Source organism: Limulus polyphemus, unplaced genomic scaffold (genome assembly GCF_000517525.1).
Source record: "Limulus polyphemus unplaced genomic scaffold, Limulus_polyphemus-2.1.2 Scaffold333, whole genome shotgun sequence".
NCBI classification, from domain to species: Eukaryota; Metazoa; Arthropoda; class Merostomata; order Xiphosura; family Limulidae; genus Limulus; species Limulus polyphemus.
The window spans coordinates 638,614-658,326 of record NW_013665943.1 but is presented as its reverse complement, the minus strand read 5'-3'; the positions used below and the strand labels follow the sequence as shown (position 1 = coordinate 658,326).

General features: G+C 36.2%; 1 protein-coding gene across 3 annotated transcripts in view; it reads left to right on the top strand.

The window, feature by feature from the left end:
• The window catches only part of LOC106457453 (39S ribosomal protein L37, mitochondrial-like), a 67,266-nt gene that overhangs the window by 14,289 nt on the left and 33,264 nt on the right, over positions 1 to 19,713 (top strand). For all 3 annotated transcript variants that reach the window (XM_022383395.1, XM_022383396.1, XM_022383397.1), the window contains exon 4: positions 5,243 to 5,477. In XM_022383395.1, coding sequence (XP_022239103.1) covers positions 5,243 to 5,477 — 235 coding nt within the window. The remainder of the gene's footprint in view (positions 1 to 5,242; positions 5,478 to 19,713) is intronic.

The following is a 19,713-nucleotide window of genomic DNA, read 5'->3' as shown; positions in this document are numbered from 1 at the left end:
CCTTTATGTTATTTGAGTGCACGCGAGCCACATCATTGTAACTTCTGTATTGTTAGCCAGGCATGGGTAAAAGGTGAATATGAAATATATATACATATATACTATATAGTAATTGAAGTGTGACTGTATTTTACAAAATACTAGTTGACTAAAGCACAGCCAAGACAAGTTACTTTGACTGACCAAAGGTCACCTTTATGTTATTTGAGTGCACGCGAGCCACATCATTGTAACTTCTGTATTGTTAGCCAGGCATGGGTAAAAGGTGAATATGAAATATATATACATATATATATATAAATGCTTTAATCTTATGAGACTTAAGCTATTTCATCTAAACATTTATGTTTTTGTATTATAATTTGTGTTCATTCTAGAATGAAAGATGCATAATTTATGTTTACCTCCTAATTTTTAATGGTATTACTAGATCAGTCAAATTTACTGAACCCTTACAGAGATTAATTACAGAAAATAAAACATAAAGTTTTTTCTTAAGAAATGTTTGATAACTATTCGGACATTATAAGGATTTTGCATGTGAAATTTTGAAATTTTCTGATGCATAAAAATATTTTTAATGTTAAGATGAAAATTACTTTGCATGATAGATAGACAAGATGTGAAAAGAAAAAAAAAGGAATGAGAGAAACATTGCTTTAAAAACGTTAAGACTTAATAAAAAATTAGATATTTTGCATATGAGAGCATTGTAATATTTACTGATAAACTGCCAAATTTCGTTAACATTTGCTTACTAATAGTTATAACATGAAAACTATGACAAATTACAAAATTGAAGAAAAACAAGACAATTGTATATTTCACAAATATATCATTTATTATGACCTGTAAAGGCATCATCAAATACAGATGGAAATGTTTTGTAGCAGGATTTATATATATATATGTTTAAACAAAGAACCAGAGTGACCTTCAAATTCACCTAGAGACAAGTGGGGGTGAGAACTGGGGAGGAGCTTAAGTTGGTTTGATCATTTAGAACTTTCTCTGGATTTGTTCTTAGACATCTATTTGTTTCTAGAATTTCCAGACTATCTAAGTTTTTACATTTTTCACAAATATTTCCTATTCTAGCTCTTGGAATCTCAATGAATATAATTTAGAACTAAAGACGTTATTTATAATATTTAAATTTTGAGTGATATTCAACTAGAAATTGCAGCATTACTTTATTATGATAAGGACCTATATATTGTAAGCATTTTAACGATTTTCTAAATTTCTTAGACTTGTTTGTTTCTTTATTCCCTAATTTTGAACTAATAAACCAGAGAGAAGGAAGCTAGTCAACTACTTTTTCACCAGCTAATAGTGGGATCACCCATCGTATTATAACAGATGAAATGGTGAACACAGTGAAATATAACATTTTGCACATATCTGTGGAAAAGGTAAAAAACTAGACAGTCTGGAAATGAGCATGTGACAACCCTCCACAATAGAAGTGAGACACAACTCCCAGCACAGCTTGGCCCAACTTCACTTCTCAATTGGCACTTGTGGTATTAAGACATGTTTTTTGTTTGTGCTTTCATTTACAGAATTTTCAACAGTTCCTTGTTTGTTTTTTTGGGAACTTGGTTTTTCTTTATCTTTGTTACACTTGTGTTCTGGTATTTTAGTTTGTCCACGTTAGTATTTTGTGTCTTTTCTTCTGATTTCTGATTCTTTGGAGCTCTCTGTTTGGAGTTTTCTACTTCCACTCTTTAGTTTCAAGGAATTCTGATTTTTATGTTACACCTACTACACTGCTGATTTTATGACAGTTAACCTTATGTTACGTATCTGCTTGTTTGTTAATTTACGGTAGAAATTCTTTCTGAGGAACTTCAGCGATACAAGTACTTTCTTGATTAAACCACTTTATTCTTTCTCGATACAAACTTTAAGTACACAGTAATTCCACAGTCAGAATGTTTCTCGTCACTTTAAACTTAACAACTTTTATAAGATACGCTATAAATCACAGTGATTCACAATCTCGATAACTTCGCTCTCTACGAGTGCAAAACACACACTAGCTCGAAACAAAATAATAAGTTACCTGAAACTTACCGTAACTACTGTTCGCTTTATCATCCCCTGGCTTTTCTCTGCCAGGCTTATATACTAACGAAGAGGCATCTCCAAAATTTGCAGACTTCCCCAATAATTCGAGAAACTCAGTCACACATGCGCCAGCAGCATCATGTGACTTCCACTGTTGTAACACTTACTTCAACTACAGTGATTTTGGGTACACAATTGTCAGCAGAAGACGTTACGGCCTTGGTTCGCTGGGAGTTGGCTACCTTTATGTGGGCTCCTGATTTGCCTGAGAATTATCTTATCATGCCTTGTTCAGGTGTACAATGATTTTGACAGCCTGTTTTCTCTCCCTTCCTATGCCATACAGTCACATTTAGGTCCAGTGGAAGTGCCCAGGCTTCTTTCTCCTTTCTTTGAGTTATGTTTTATCTTTGTTGCTCATTTTCAATCCAATCCTGATAGGTCAGAAATATGATGAATTTCTCTTCGCCCCTTGCTTGGCTTACACGGTAGTTGAAGCACATATGTTGGTTAAAACTTGGGGGACTTGCCTATTACTGTCATGATTCTTAATTTGCTTGCATGTGTTGCTGGATCAAGTGAGAGGAAAGGCCGAGAAGAAGACCAGACTCATCCCCTTCCATTTTAAGTGAGACACCTTTGAGCCGATATCTTGTTCTCCCCTCCCTTGCTGTATATTGAAGTTCCTGCTGATGGGTTTGTGAGCCAATTATATGTGGGGGTCAGTATGCCTCAACTCTCATGTAATATGGAAGCCCATATTATGGCTTACCATAGGTCTACATTTCCTTTTTTTTGGACTTCCAGCAGTTGGATTCTTTTCTTCCTCTGTGGGGTTCACTTCCAATACTTTGGTACAGTTTTCATAACTTCCATTTTCCCATATTCACCTCACCTTACCCTTCCTCTTTCATTCCCTTTCCTTGATTCACCTTCTGTCTGAGGCTCTTCATCTTTCCCCTGAGGGGTTTTTGCTGGAGACTTGTGCCCTGTTTTTTTCTATGGTTGCATGCTTGTCCTCTTCTGCTCTCTCCCTACACACATGGCTCATCTGTTGTTGGGATCTCTTTGGTCAGGATGTCCGTTTGTCCCCTGTGCATGTACCCCAACCTCCTTACAGGACTTGCACATGGCTCCCTTTCAAAGGCAAGATGTGTTTGGAGGTCTTTCTGACTAGTTGGAGACCAGAGTTGAGTCTGCATTTGCACACCTTCCTTTCTGCATTGGCTTTCTGTTTGTCTCAACCTCCTAAAAAAGAAAAAAAAATCATGGCAGGTATTTATATTTTAAAGGAAAGATCTTACACCTTCCTAAGCTAGGGTGTTCAGGGATATTATTATCCCCCTTCACCTTGCTCGCGTAAAGGCAGAGTTTTGATAAGGTCATGGGGTTAAAGATAATTTTAGAGATAGTTGGTATTTATTGGCAGAGAGACTTGGCAGATGGATCGTGGATCGTGAGGCAGAGAAAAACCAAGGCTGATGATTATGACAACACTGATGAGAAGAAGCAAGACGACAGTGTTCGACAAACTATATCTCTATGAATGTCCTGTTAACAGGGTCACCTAGTGGCTGGGATCAGAAAATTCAAGTGTACAGGGAAATTTGTTATGGGGAGAAATGGGAGATCCCTGAGAAAACCCACTTTCACAGGACAGGTGCCAAATAGTCTACCTGTCCTTTGCCCAGAGCTGAAAATGAAAGAACATAAATGGATTAAAAGAACTTTGGGGTGTTTTTTGATTTTCTTTCATGGCTAAGTGTTCATTGTATGGGGACATTGTTTTGTATGATGAGCTTCTCATTGTGTGAAGGGTGGCAGTTAGGGGGTTTCTTTTTTCTGCTTTATTATAATTAAAAGCTAAGGATGTTAGTCTTTCTTTTATTGTTTGTGTATTGCATGCTTTGTGTAAGTAACTTGTTGGGGTAAATTTTTGTAATCTTATGACTAGTTTAAGAACTCTGTTCTGTTGAAGTTGTAACTTTTTATTAATTCTGCTGGACATGTTGAAGGTGACTTGGCACCCTTACTTTATTAGGGGACATATGTAAGCTGAGTAGATTTTTATTATTGTTTGTAGTTAGCAACCTTTGTTTCTTCCTGCAATTAAACTTAAATGTGCAATACATTTGCTGATGGATTTGTGTATGTGCTTGAAATTTTCACCTCATGTCAAATGGCTGTTGAAGGTTATGTCCAGAAACTTGGCTGCGGGCATGTTTTTATTTTAGTATTGTTTAATTTGAGTTTTACTTTTTTAACATTTTTGAAATGTTTGTTAATGCTATGTCGAAATATAATTCCTCTCATTTTGAGTTGGTTAAGAGTTATTCTACAGTTGTTGCACCAGTTAATTATAGTTTCAAGAGATGCATAGAGGGAACCAACTGTGCTAGGAGTGGTGTCACTCCTGTTGGTGAAGGGTTGATACATGCTCATTTGCATGCTATCATGCAGTTGCCTCACGTGAAAACAGGTAAGGGAAAGTGGTAGTATCAATGCTAGTGGTGAGCAAAATGTTTGCATTTAGAGGGCAGTACAAGTTTGGAAAAGCTATTCTGTGAGGGGAGGTTAGAATCTATCAGAAATACATTTTAAGGGTAAGAAAATGTTAACATCTTTTAATTAATCAAAAATATCTTTGGAACTTTTTATCAAGTATTTTAGATTTAGTGTAGTTCAAGTTATAAGAAGCCAGTATTTAAGGCTATTTTCATTTCTGAAACCATTGCTAATATTTTAGTATTAACATGTTAAACTGTTGGATTCTTAATTGTATTTCAGTTTGATAATGGTAACATTAACCCACAGAAAGTATAGAGTAATGAGTTAGACTTAGTGGTTTTACATTCTGACTTTATCAATTAAATTTATTCTCATATAGTTAAGAACAGAGTTGTAGAAAATGTCACGTGCTCACAATGAGTACCAAAGACTTTGACCGAAAGACAGATTTCCTTTAGAAATGAAATTTTATTTTTACAAAAAAGTAATTAGAATTCAAATAAATTAAGATCTAGCTAAATAGTGTTTCATACTGGATGTGGTGGTGATCATAACATTTACATAAACATTGCAGTTACTTGTAATTTTCATTAAATTGTAAGTTAGACTGTTTCAGTGTTAAACAAAGATAATATTGTGTTAATTATTTACCCCTCACCAGGAGAAAAACACATCTTGCATCTTACAAAAACAATATCATACAGTGGTTTGCCACTGAATGTTAAGAACTTGCTACCTATTGCTCTAGAAATGACTGACAATGACCTTGTGCAGCGATCAATAATGGAAGCATTAGTTTGGGATGCAACACAAGTTAAACTTCCAAAAAGGATCAACAAAGAAAATCCAGGCTTGGACTTTCCCCGAGAATATGGAATACCACACACAAGAAAAGTGTTAGTAGCTTTTAACTAACTTTTGAATTGTTTACTTAATGTTGTCAATTAGAAACATAAAACTCTATACATGTCACTAGTATAAGCTTTTATTATTATAAATAGGTATAAATATTACTATTCTTGCTATTGTTTTTATTGGAAACATTTTGCTATTGATAGTCTGGCTGTTCATTTATTAATTTATGAAAATAAAAACTGAAAAATTTATATTTTCTAAAGATAAATGATGAAACTTCAGGAAAACTTTACAATTATTATTGTTATTGATAAATCTCATTGTAATTTTGAATTTATTTGTAAAAAAAAATTATCCTAAACTTCTAATAAATGTAATATATTCTAACTAATTTATGCCAAATGTTAAAATGTATAATGTATACTTACTTAAAGCTTCTAAAAAATAGAATATGTCAACTGACAGCACTAAATTACAGGCAACTCCCACTTAAACACACAAGATTTCACGTGAATTGCACTACTGCATAATTATATTATTATGCAGCAAAAGCCCTCCACCAATAGGAGGGTGACACAGCCTCCTTGCACCCTAACTCCCTCTATGATTTTGCACTCATGATCTTCATTCTATTCTTTGACACTGAACATATCATGTGTTTTTTCTTTGTCAATTTAATGAGATTCGTGATGTTTAAAGAACTTAATTTCCTTCTTTATTTCTTTTAACTATGAACACTCATTCATGTAACGTTTTCTACTACTTGCGTGAGTGACTACTTTCCTCACACAGTTTGTATAACAATTATGGCTTATGGAGGCCTGTTCCCCGGGATGATGTGGCAGCCATTGGGAATAGGGTAGTGGGTTTTGTTATGGTGCCAGGAACTTCAGCTCCAGTCCCTTCAGGTGTTCCTTTCTCTCAATTGTGGAGTGAATGAAGTGGACAAATTTGATTGTTCCTTCATCTGCTTAAGCTTTGGGAACTTCTCTTCCTGTGAAAAAGCTACTTCAACTTTCTCACATTCTTCAGCACCATTCCTTTTATTTCCACTGTGTTATATTTTTTCTTGTTCCCAACTTTTTAATCCTAACCCTAATTCATTTTGTTTACCATTCCTGGACCACATACGTTTCTGTCACATCAAGCTTCACTCTTCCCATCTATTTGATTCTCATTTCCTCAATTTTAGTCTTTCTCCATTACTTTACATGATTCTCATATTTGGGATTGCCTTTACCTGTGGGCAGGAGGCATACTATTGGCATCAGTTTTGCCCTCCAGTATCCACTAATTCTGTCTTTTCCTTATCCTTTTTACCACACTTCTTTACCTCTTCTTTCTGCACCTCCTGCCTGAAGCACTCCATGGTGCCCCAGTGAAATTTGTGGGTGATTCTTCTTCTCTTAACTCCTCCACTGTGGTCATTCTACTTTAGTTGTTCCCTTTTCACTCACTTCCTTGTTCCTGGAGGCTTGTTGAGTATGGATCCTTTACTATCTCAAGTTCAACTTCTTTCTTTCCTTCTTTGAGCTCTTCCCCTAGCCCATTTCTTTGCCCTGAAAATTCGAGGTATTTCTCATTTGAATGAAACATGGGCTGAGGCTGCCTGTTATCAGTTCTCACTTTCATATGTCTTAGTCTCTGGTTCCCATCTTTTGATTATCAACTTCCTCTTCTACCTGGCCAGTGACTCATCTTGTACCCTTTCCATCTTCCAAGTATTCTTTTTTCTCCAGACTGATCCTCCCTCAGTCTTTGATCAGGGAGAAGACCTCTTCTCTTCTTTCCCATTTTGTATATTTCACTCTTCTACACTTGTTTGGTTCTGGGCAGACTTTTCTGCTCTGTTTGTGCTGTTTGTTGCTACTTAACTTGTTCCTCTCATTTTCAGGTTTCTGTTGTCCAATCTACATTTCCTGGGATTCCTCTTCCTCTAGGGACAAATCTCCTTCTGTCTTTCTTGTTACAGTTCACCAAATTCTTCATTTGGTCTCCTCCTCATTAGAGGTTTTTGCTCACAGATGGTCCACATTTTTGTCTAATCAAATTCATCACCTCTCTCTTCTCTGCTAGCTTTTCAACGACAATCCATGGAAGAGGCACAGTTTGAATCAGATAGTAAACAAATATTAGACTATACCATGATGATACCTCAAGTGGATTTGCAAATCCCCCCATCTCAACAGTAGACATTAGGGAGCCAGGGCAGATGCTATGAGTGCTCTCTGTTATCCTGGCTTGATGCAGAATTTCAGGAAATAAATGTACCATGGGAGGCATCACCAGCCACCAGATGGGTTCCTGGAAGCAAATGATACAAGCCAAAGGTTATAAGAAGTTGGGTATATTGTAGGATGGTGAATGGAGGCAGGCAGTGACCCTTGGGAGATGAGACAGCCAGAAAGCAAAGGGAGTGTGTGACAAAGTGATGTGAAGTGGTTCAGATGCCAGATTGAATTATCTTGTTCAGCAACCAATGGAAACAAGTAGCAACCATGGAAGCTCTGCTTGTTTTTTATGCAGTCACCCATTACACTGTCTCCAGTAAATGACCTTTCCAGTTGAAGGACTGATTGGGATTCATACATTTTCTCCAGTTCTCCCTACTGTGAATTTCTCCCCCCTTTTCTTTGACTGGAGCAAGGGAGATCCTTACCATTTACCAGTTCCTAGCTGCTGGGGTGGTGGACCATGGAGAACCCTCACTGATTGGAACCTAACAGTTGAGAGCTAAACAAAGGATGCCAATCAGTAGGATGTGGAGTGGTGGTGGTGACATTGTCAGTGTAGCATAGGTCACCCCTCATATAATTATACCAACAACATGCCATCGTCTCCCATCTTACCACTGCCAGATATTGGTTTTCAGGTGGTCTGGTGTTGGATAGATGTAGGACCAGCCAACATAAGTCCTCGCATGTGGTTGGTAGGGATCCTTCTCAACAACTGACCAGACAAAAAATTCCTAATGCTACCTGATTTTGGTTGTGAACTGAGTCTGCACTTGTGTCCTGCCTGGGTTGTCAGAATGGAAGTTGCTTTTCTTTTCTGCTTCCTGGTCCAGAGGTGAAATGGTTGGAACTTTCCTCCAACATGTAATCACCTCCTATTCAGTTGAGTTGAGGAGAACACTAACATACGAATCATGCCCTCTTTCTGCAAGGGATGACTGTCCAGTTGCGTCAGTGCACACTTTAACATATCTAACCCTCCTCCACAGCATACAAATCTCTAAGGGAGATGCATTAGGAAGATAGCTTTCAGTGTGAGAGGTGAGTATCTATCAGAAATATGTTTTCAAGTAAGAAAAATGTTAACTTTTGAGTGTTGTTACAGTGATGCCAAAATTTAGTTTCACGAAAGATCTCTAATAAAAGTTTTAATTTTTGCATTTCCAAAACATATATTACTTCCAGTAATCAGAATTTATACAAGAAGTTGGCATCACTATGTGCTGTGTATTGAACAAATGTTTTTAGTGTATATCTATTTTTCTATGAAGCTTTGTTCATAATGTGGTGTTTTTCTTCTGAAAAATATGGTTTTACTTTCCATCATATTGGTAACTTAATTTGTTAATGATTCAACTATTATCCAATTTCCTGCTATGAATTAGTTCTACAATTTATTACAAATATTAAATTTCCTGCAAATTACCTGAATCTCAAGTTTTTTCTTCAAATAATAACATTCAAACTTCCATATTTGACACTAGACATGAATTTAACTTTCAGGCTTTTGGCCTTCTTTCTCCCAGCAGTGTTATTTTTTCTAATTCTTTTCAAGGAGTGATAGTTTCACATTAAAAAATCTGAGAGATTTTTCTTGAATAATGTTTCATTATTAACAGGAAAAACTAAAATTTAATAAGTGGAAATTCTGCAAAATAGTTAAAACACTTCTTTGTGATCAGAATAATTTATTAAGTACTTTTTCAATGTTTTTCATTAAATATTTTTATCCTTCACTGTGAAAAATGTTCTGAAAAAGTTTTTGCTGACATTGTATAGGATGCTAATGATCCAAGGTAATTGTTTATGTGCTAGCAATACTATGTTTTTTAAGATATTAGTATTGTTGGACACAGGTTGATACCAGTAATCAGGCTTAGAAAGACTAACTTCAAGTAACTGTATGGTATGCAGACACTTAGTACTAGCTGAATTACCTGTTCCTTGCACATTTGTTCAAAGTAATTGAAATAGATATTTAAAAACACAGTGAAATTACTTTTAAGAACATTTATTTAAAAAACTCAATTTTTCAAAACATTTTAATTTTTAACTAAATCTTTGATTTTCTAAACAAAATTACATAATCTAAATTAAAGCTTCTTGATATAGCATGTAGGCTGTTGTTCCTTCTCCTAACAATATAACTAGGTTTTAGTGAGATCCAACATTATTGGTGAATCAACCTTTAATTTCAGAATGTGTCCTGGCATCTCTGGTGGTTCAAGTGAATTTAACATTTCAGTTGGGTTATTTACAGCATCATCTGTAACTGGAACACTGACAGTTGATCTGTAGGTGAATTCATGTTCGGAAACCTTTTGCAATAATTGATCTTTTATCTCATGAACAGTATCATTTTGATGTGCAAAAATTGCTCTTTTACACAACCATTCATAATTTTGAAAAAATATTAGGAAAAACCTTTTCCTTTAGCTCTTCTGCATCCATAAGTAAGTTACCACATTTGTCTGAAATAGTAATGTATTTGTTTGATTGATTGATTTTAAACTTCCCAACAATAATTTAAGAAGAAATTTCTGAATTTAACTACTTGCTTTTATATCACTGAAGGTATTAAGAAGAGAGAGAAAAAACAATAATGCAAATTAACATGTACATTACGTATTCAACATAAACAACATTTTACAATGTCCTAACAACAGTATTGTGTTAGTTTTATTGCTAAGCAATGATGTATATTATTGAGTATTATCAAAAGGAGCATGACACGAAGATAGAAACTGAAATAAGATCTAAAAATTAGTTTGAGGTTACTAAATAAACTTTTTTGGGGGGAATTTTGATCCCTTCATGTTTCTTTTGAAGACTATAGGAGTCATCATGCTAAGTTTAGTGGAAATTGGTCAAATAATATGTGAGGAGTTAGCAGACAGACATACATAAAATTTTGCTTTTATATGTATAGATTTTCTACCTTTAGTTTGTAGGGTGAAAGTTCCAAGTTCACCAACAGTATTTTTACATACATATGTTTAAGCACTTTTGGCAATGGGATGTTAGTCAAGGAATATGGTTACGTTCCTTTCACTCTAGTTGATTGTTGTTGTGATGCATTCCCTATGGTGTCACATGTACTACTTACTTGTTGCTGTGAAGTAGAGTACATATGTAAACTGATGGACAGTGATATTTTAAACTCATAGGTCAAGTGATACCATGATGTAACAGTATACCTCTATTTCTATTAAAATGACCATCATCTGATGTGGGCAGTGAAGATGAAATTATAGAATTTAATATATAATGTTGTGCCCTTTTAGTCTGGAAGAGATAGATTACATCCTCTTTTAATCAAGCTCAAAAAAAGATTAGAAAGATTTTTTACTTCTTGAAAAAGTGCTTTCTAGTGCACTCATCAATTTGGTATATATATTTTTTTATGAATAAAGAAATAAAGATTGATTTTCACTGTGTTTACATTGTGTCCCAAATCTTTCTTTCTCTAAACTTGTCAGAATAAGAATTCATCATATTTACTCTATGATATATTTCTTGGTTGAACCTCTAATTTTTTTGCAAATACTACTTGAAAGATCAATCAGTGCACTTGCGAATAGCAGAGAATAAGGTAGTTATGAGAAATTTTGATGCTATGACCAAAGAATTTCTCTTATTAAGTTTTTTTTTTTGAATAAATGTATATCACTGTGCTCCTCTTAACATTTTGTACTTTCACTTTAAGTACCTTCGTGGGAATTGAAATGGTATTTTCCATCTGTTGAAGGACATAACCAAGAGAAAAAGTCCATCACTAGGTGTAGACAGCTGTTTCAGAAAATGGTTGGTTCTCTTTGGATGTCAGACTTTCACCATGCTGCAAAAGTACACCAGCAATCTCAATGTAACTACAAACCCAGAAAGAATTAACGATCATTCTCAGTACATGAGTGACTGAGGATCATCATGATATGGTTTTCACTTTTACTTTATGAGTTATTGAGCTATTTTTCCATGATGAAATGCTTTTAAGCTCTCTTAAGGTTGTTTAGTACTAGGGGCATTTCCAATACTGTAATCTCCTCCACTCACAAGATTAGGTATTCCCACTTAGTGCTGCTCTCTATATGCAAAATTTTTTGAATGCATGCCACAATCCTTCTGCCCCCCACTGGAATCTAGTGATTCCAACATGCAAATTATCATGCATCACTTCTCCACCAATGGAATGTGACGCAGTCATGTGATGCTTGTGACTCCCTCTACACTGTTCCACTAAACTGTCACTTCTCGTTTAGCAGTGCTTGTACTTGGACGTTTTTTGTCATTCTTTACAGTTTCACGTTCGTATTTAGTATAGGCATGAAGTGGTCCTCATTTATCACAACTTCCAGATTCCCTGGAGTTTGAAATTTGCGTTCATTTATCCCAGCTTATTTCAATCGCATTCCTAAGCTACTGTTATCATTTTGGGGATCATGCCTACGACTAGCACTATCTCACAAGCCATAAGTGCGGGCGACCTGGCATGGGTTTTTATTGGTGTTTATCCTCCAGGAGATTGAACATTAAAAAGGTTGGCCCTGTTTCTTCTGTTATCACCCACAATTCCTCCTGTAGTAGCTGACCCTGTTCGGGCAGATGGAGATCTTGATAGCCTTTTTTTACCACCAGATTTCAAGTGTTTTGTTCTTCTCCATTCCCAATAGAGAGGTTCTGTGTTTTTTTGGCATGTTTATAATGGCTTTCATTCACATTATTCCACAGACAGTTTCTGCTTTATTTCATCAGAAGTTTGTCTAATGTCCTGACTTTCATTGGACTTTGCCTCATGCTTCATGATCCACCATTTGCCACACTGTCTGCTTGCTTTGGAAAGACAAGACATTTTACAATTTTATTGTTAATATTATTTTCTGTAATTATTTGAATTCCATAACATACGCTTATTTAGATTAGTTAATACTAAGTTACGTTATGATTCATAGTTAGTCTTCATTGTTTTTTCTATACCATTTGATTAAGCTTAACTTGGTATGTCCTTCATTAGTTTAACTATGTTATTTCGTTACTGTTATATCATCATTTATATTTCATTACTAAACTTTTTCTGCACATGGTTTGGGTAGAACTCTTGAATCGGGACCCATACAGACTTCTAGTATTGTGCCTATTTATTATTCAATTTCGTTTTTCTTTTCTTTCTTAGGTTATCCTTTGTTCTGTACAATTAGATTAGGCTTAACTAGTTTTCATTCACTTCGATTTCACTGTAATTAATTTTGTTTTTCTTTCTAGTTCATACTTTATACCTCTTGCCATTAATTTCATTTTGTTTATAATTTATCCTTCATATCAGTAATTTAAATTCATGTGTTGGTCCCTGGGAGTTGAGGTCTACTGTATCTGCTTCCACTATTGCTCACCTTCCCCATCAAATGGCTGAACCCATTTTCCAACATCCTAAAATGTCAGTTCTTCCTGATCTTATCATGGAATTGCTTCTATACATCTATTGCAGTTTCTGCTAGACCTACTTTACACATTTTCAGACACGCTTTGCAGAATATTATCTTCATGTTTTATGTGTTGTTCCTTTTACCATCTTTTGAGTTTGGGTAATTACAAGCCTTACCTTCTATGAGATTTTAATTTTATCTTAGTTTAACTTCAGGCAGATTTCATCCAGCATTTGTCTTTCTTTTTTTCCCCTATCGTCACCCATACCTTTAATGTTTCATGTTTCCCTTTATTCAGTATTGTGTTTACATTTTGCATTTTTCGAGGTATACCTCCTCTTTCTTCACTCCATGTTGGGGTTTTTACCATCTTCAATTCATTCCCTCCTCACATGGCTTCTTTAATTTTTGGTATTGGGGTGACACTGCTGTTTGTTTTCCTTTCAATTATTAATAAGATTTTATGGGCTGTTCCTTTTCTTATCTTGTCTTTTTTTGGAGGCACTGCTCCTGTGGGTGGCACCTGTTTGCACTTACTCTCTTTTCACGTACTAAACCTGCTCTTTTGGGCCCCCTCGCACAATATTCATATTCATGCATGTCATGTTCCAGGTGCTCTTGCTCTGATTGCAGTCTATTTTTCTCGTCCTGACACATTCTATCCATTGTAGTGGTCTCTCAATTCTCTTGTTTTCTGGTGGCTTTGTCTGTTCTCTTCATTTTTCTATTGCCTGTATGGCTTCTTTCTGTGGTGCCTGCTCTTGCCTCTTTATTCCTAGGCAGTTTTCCTGAGTTGAGTCCTTTCATCCTCACCAACTTAGTTCAGCCTTTGATCTCATTGGCTTACTCCCCTTTGTCATCTTTCCAGGTTTCTTTGCATCAGATTCAACATCCTTATCTTTCCCTGTCATCTCATTTTTGTTGGCCATTGGGGGAACTTCTAATACATTCATCTCTCTTTATCTACACCGTATTATGGTTTTTATCCTCATTGGGTTTTCGTCTACCACCTGTGACTGTTTTTCATACTTCGGTGTGATTCTAACTGGGTAAGTTTCTATTCATTATTTCTTTCCTTTCAGAGGCCCTTGCTTCATTAGTCACTATTTGTATCACACTTAGTGGTAAGCAGTGCCCGACCAGGTATCCTTCAATTGAAATTCGCATTATACAGCCATGTTGAATTGCACCCTCTTCCATGGTTTCACAATGCTCGCTGGTGAGATGGGGTTTCCACAAGATTGCTTGGAGGTGAATAACCTTACAATGTTTTTGCTTCATAAACATACCCATTCTGGACCGTACCAACCATGGACTGCATGGGTAAAGCAGAAGGGGATAGCTGCCCATTCCTACCATGCCTTGATTGAATATGGTATGGTCTGCTATTCAAAATAGGATTTCGTGGTCACCCATTTTGCTGTCTCCGATGATGACGTTCCTCTGGACTCTCCACTCCGTATTCACCCTTCTTTCCTCTAGTGGAGTGTGGGAGTCCTTACCACTTTCCAGTTACAAGCTGCTGGGGTGGTTGACCATGGAGGCACTCTCCTGAATGAGTTCCACAAAGAAAAGGTTAAAACCATTAATTCGAGAGTAATTAGACATGGCCTCCAGAGGAGTTGAGCCATTATCCTTGCTGGGTGATGTGGCCTCCTGATACCATTTGTACAACCACTGGAGTTGAACTGTTGAAAATGCAGTTCACTCCTTCGATTGGGAGCCCTCATCCTACTGCTGAATGGATGTCAGTACCCCATAGTCTTGTGTTGGATTTAAAGTGAACCAATCAACATGTCCTCACACATGATTATGGTTGTCTATATTCCTTCCTCAATCAAACTCTTTGTGTTGTGGGTCACAACTGAGGAAGGTGGACTGTTCTGGTTCTCTTCCTTTGCTGTCCCTTGATATATCTTATCTGAGGATGTTCTTGCTTTGGGATGGTTCTGATTTGTTTCCCTGTCACAGGAGTTGAGTTTTCTTATATAGACATTCTTTTGATACTGGATGCCCAGATTTGATACCCAGATCAATCTATCAAACACTACTACATGTGCCATGTTTGGGTATCAGAGTGGTTATCAATTCCCTCCAATCTCTCAAACTTGAGATGAAGACGGTATGATCCTCATCCTACCCCCGCGTGAATGCTGGTTCCCAACATTAGGGGTTTTGGACATAGGTGACATACCCATAAAGTCCATTGCACCCTAGCCACTCTACATCTAGGGGCACATTCATTGTTTACCCACTTTTATACCCTGGGATTGACTTCCATATTATATGGTTTGGCACACTATCTAGCCAAAGTTTTCTCCCACTTGGGTGTGCTCCTCTACCCTTCTGCCCATATCTCATATGTATTTTCTGTATGGGCAAAGAGCATACCTGTGGTTCCCCTCATCAGGTCTTCGGGTCTGACTCGCTTATTTCCAGGGGTTTCCTTCGAATGCTTTCAAAGGGTGCTTCTGTCATTCCCTTGCACTGGTCCCTCCTTCTATTTAATGTGGGATTCTAGGTAATCTTGTGAGCAGAGGGAATTACCATATTGTAAGTTATAATTTTCCTATATTGAAAATGTATTTCCTCTGCTCACACTTCTCACCCTTTCTCCTCTCTGAAAACTGGTGCTTCCATCTTCTGCCAAACTCGAAGTGATAGTTTGATGGAAAAGTATAGAGGGAGTCACATAGAGGGTGTGGATGGATTTAACCTATGTGTTAATATATACTATAGGGACAGCAGAGATATTAATTCTGGATAAAAGAATTTCTCTGAATAGTCATAGTTTGACTGAGTTCTGCAAATGATTATTTATTTCATGTTGCAAAGAGAGCAGGTTGCGTTTATATATTTATAGTTGCAGCAAGCTATGATTGAAATGTAGGTAGTGGAGGTATCTTGTGTTAGGTACCATGGTAATGATGTGTGAGCCAGAAGCAGTCTGTCTGTTGGTACAAGTATATATGACAGTATGTAATTATCAGATACAGCAATATATGTTTATGATTATATATATAGTGCTAATGTATATGGATGCTTCATAAATTTATTCAAGTTGTATAATATGAATATCAGTGTTAGTGGATTCACGTGGTCAGAAGTTAGAGGTTGGATCTTGTATAGTGGTTCCTCCAGGAGGTATTGGATGGAATTTTGATAGGTTATAAGTGGCTATATCAGCTGTCAGCATGGAAATTATGACAGTGAACAGCACAGCTGAATGTTTGTCATATGTAAGGCCCAGTGAATCCTGGACGATTGGAATGTCTGGTACAAAGATATTAATTTGCTATAGGCATTATATACATGAGTAGTTGTGAACCTGTAGGAAGGGAACATGACAAGAACAATAGTTTTAGCACTGTGTGTCTAAAACCAAGTTTTTTTTACCAGATGATGTTTGGAACTGGGCAGTTATAACTTTAAAACCTACTAAGTGCTCTTTTAGCTTAACTTTTTACAAATCAGAAGTCTGTTGACCACAGAGACCAATTATTTAAGATCAAGTCCTTGATGCTTTTGACTATCTTGTCATCTTAACTAGCTAGTTGTGATTTCATCTCTTGCTTGAGTACCTAATTGCCTCACTAATAATATGGAAGATTTTATTTTCTGAGAGTTTGCTACTTGGTGACCTAGGAGACACCATCAACTACCCAGTAGTTCCCAGGACTCTTGGAGCTAACCTGATGTTTGTATCAGTGGAAGCGGAATCAGTGATTGAAGACTAGTTGCTGGCTAACCTATTTGACATATGGGCTCTGTCAGAAGCCATGAATAGGTTTGCCTGGAAGTCTCCAAGCATCCTTCAACTTCAGTTGAGTGTTGACCAACCTTTGATCCTTAGGCCTCTGAGAGATGTTCTAACTTTCACAGAGAAACCAGCTTTGCCTACCAGACCATAGCCCACACCAACTATTGTGAAGTGTCCCATCGGAAGACATGCCATTACTAGAAAATGACATCTGAAGAATCTGCACCTTCAATTTTTATGAAGAGGAATATAACTACTGTGTGGAAATTTTTTTGCTATGGCACTTTCCACCTGTACCACGCCTCCATGTAAGTTGCAGGGCTAGGTATTGCTTTTTTCCCAGGAGATCTGTGGTAAGTTTTTCAGTGTGTATTTCTCACTCCACATAGGTATACCTTTGTTTAGTGACTTTATGTGAGCTTTTGTAGGTGGACCTAATTTCTGCACTCAATAATTTAGATCATTCATGTCTTCTCTGCTCAGTGTTGAGTAAGTTATATTTTTATACCTCTTTTACCATCTAGGTTAATTTCTTTTAAACTTGCATTTGGAATTTCTTTATTTACATTTTTACTTCTTTTCACTGTTCATGTTATTTTGTTTGGAATTTTTTTTTCTTTACTACTAGTCACATCTAATTGGGGATTAGATTTGTGTTAAACTTTGTTATTGTTAGCTGGGTACCTTTTTATTCTCATGTTCTTTCAGGTCTGTTTTATTTTCATGTCCGTTGTCTTGTAGTTTCTTTGAGTGGACTTATATGTTTGATATTTATGGGTCATTTATCTTCTAAGTTCCTTTCATGGTTTTGTACTTTAGGTGTTACTTATTGTTTTAGGTCAAATTTCATAGTTTTTCAGGTTTGTTATGTTTATGTACTTTGTAGACTTTACACATTTCTATGTTTTGTTTGTTTTTTAATAATGACTACTGTTTCTCAATTTATGTGTCTTTTTGGTTACACTTCATGACAGAATCGTGGGTTTCTGCCTTCTGTTTTGCTCCTCCACTTTCAAGATCTCCTTCCCTCCACCTTGGGTTCATACCTCTTCCCATCATTTTTCCAAGTCTGTTCAGGAACTACTACATAAAGGAGTTGTTGAATGGGTGAGTCCAACTCAACCGGGATTTTACTCCCATCTATTTGTTGTCTCCAAACACACAGGAGATTGGAGTCTCATCATAGCTCTTTCTCAGCTCTATTCTTATCTGGAGACACCTTGCTTCACTCTGGAGTCCTACCTTGCACTTTGGTGGTTTTATTGCACCAGTGTCATGTTGTTTTCAGAAGCCACTTGCCCATGTAATGGGAGTCTAACTACCCAGTGGGTGAAGATGACATGCAAAAGATCATACCACTCGACAAAACTTATACAGAGCTGTAGAAAGATCGATTTCCAGCACCCAAAACTTCAAGACAAAACCCTCGTGGATGAACCAAAGACTTGCCACTTCATATGCCTAGTCAGTCACTCACACCCTCTTACTTCTTCAAGAAGATGATCAGGTGGGGTTTCTCATCTAGTTGGATAAGTCCTTTACTACACCCTTACAGTATATTATTCAATTGGGGGTTCTCTAAATTTTTTTCTTCAGTACCAAGGATCACTTTTAAGAATCAGTAAAAATCTGATGGAAATGCTGGGAGAGAGGGGGAGGAGGAGACTTGGACATCACACTGAATGTTCCAAATGTTGATGATAGCTGAGGAGTTTTTTGTATTTTGTGCATTCACCTGGGAATATACATTGGACTTTGGTGAATAGTGATACAGTTGTGATTCTACCATTTGGGCTGCTTTTTGACATTTCTGACTCATTCACTGAAATCATCCCCCAAAATGTGAAAACATGGTATTCTTTTTAACATTAAAGATATTTTACATTGTCTACTTATTTAAAATCTGTAACAATCTGCCAGTGGTCCTTTAATATCTAGATGTACTCTAGATATAATCAGTAACACTTTCAACTTTCAGTTTGACTAATGTTATGTGTCATGGCCTTATGCAAGTTTGAATATTAGTTGCACATTGCTATAAATAAATAATGACAGACTGATTGTAGTAATAAATTATGACTTTTGATTATAGCTTGCATTTTTCTTTGCAAACAGATATTATGCTATAAAAATTTGATGGTGAAGTTTTACTTCATGAAATATGGAGCAGACCATGAGACAGTATTATTTTCTGTTTTGTTATTGTGCCACAAATAGCATTAATTGTAGTAAATGTTTGAATTGATGAATAGGAGTAGAATTTTGGTTTCACATACTTTTGAAGGTAACTGAACCTTATTTGACACTTTCAGCTAAGCTCAAACTGGTCAATTGTAAAACCCTGGGAATGTGTGGGGGCACCTTTTTCTGAATAAAAAGAACAGTTGCATTAAAACTTGAATGTACTGTTGATGTAAGAGTGCTATGTTTGATACTTTTCACTAAGATACAAGTCCAGCTTATCTCTCTTTGGTTAACTTGTGTTCAAGAAATCAAAACCTTGTTGAACCAGCTGTTGAGAACATTACACACGTGCTTAGAGGAAACTGTTTTCTGTTGTTGTTCCTAAATAAAACAATCCACACTAAAACTGAAAAACTAAATACCCCACCTACTGTTATGTTAGATGTACCAAAGAAATCTGTAACTTTAGTCATACCCTAATTAGCCAATATTTTGTATATGATTAAAAAGAAAATTATCAGCATATGTTTGCCTTACCACCATGCTATAACTTCAGCTACTCCAACTCTTCACCTCTTATGTGAGGCAATTTCCTCAAATGTTTTCCAGGTAATTAAACCTCATGCTACTATATGTGTGTGTGTGTGTGTGTATATATATATATATATATATATATATA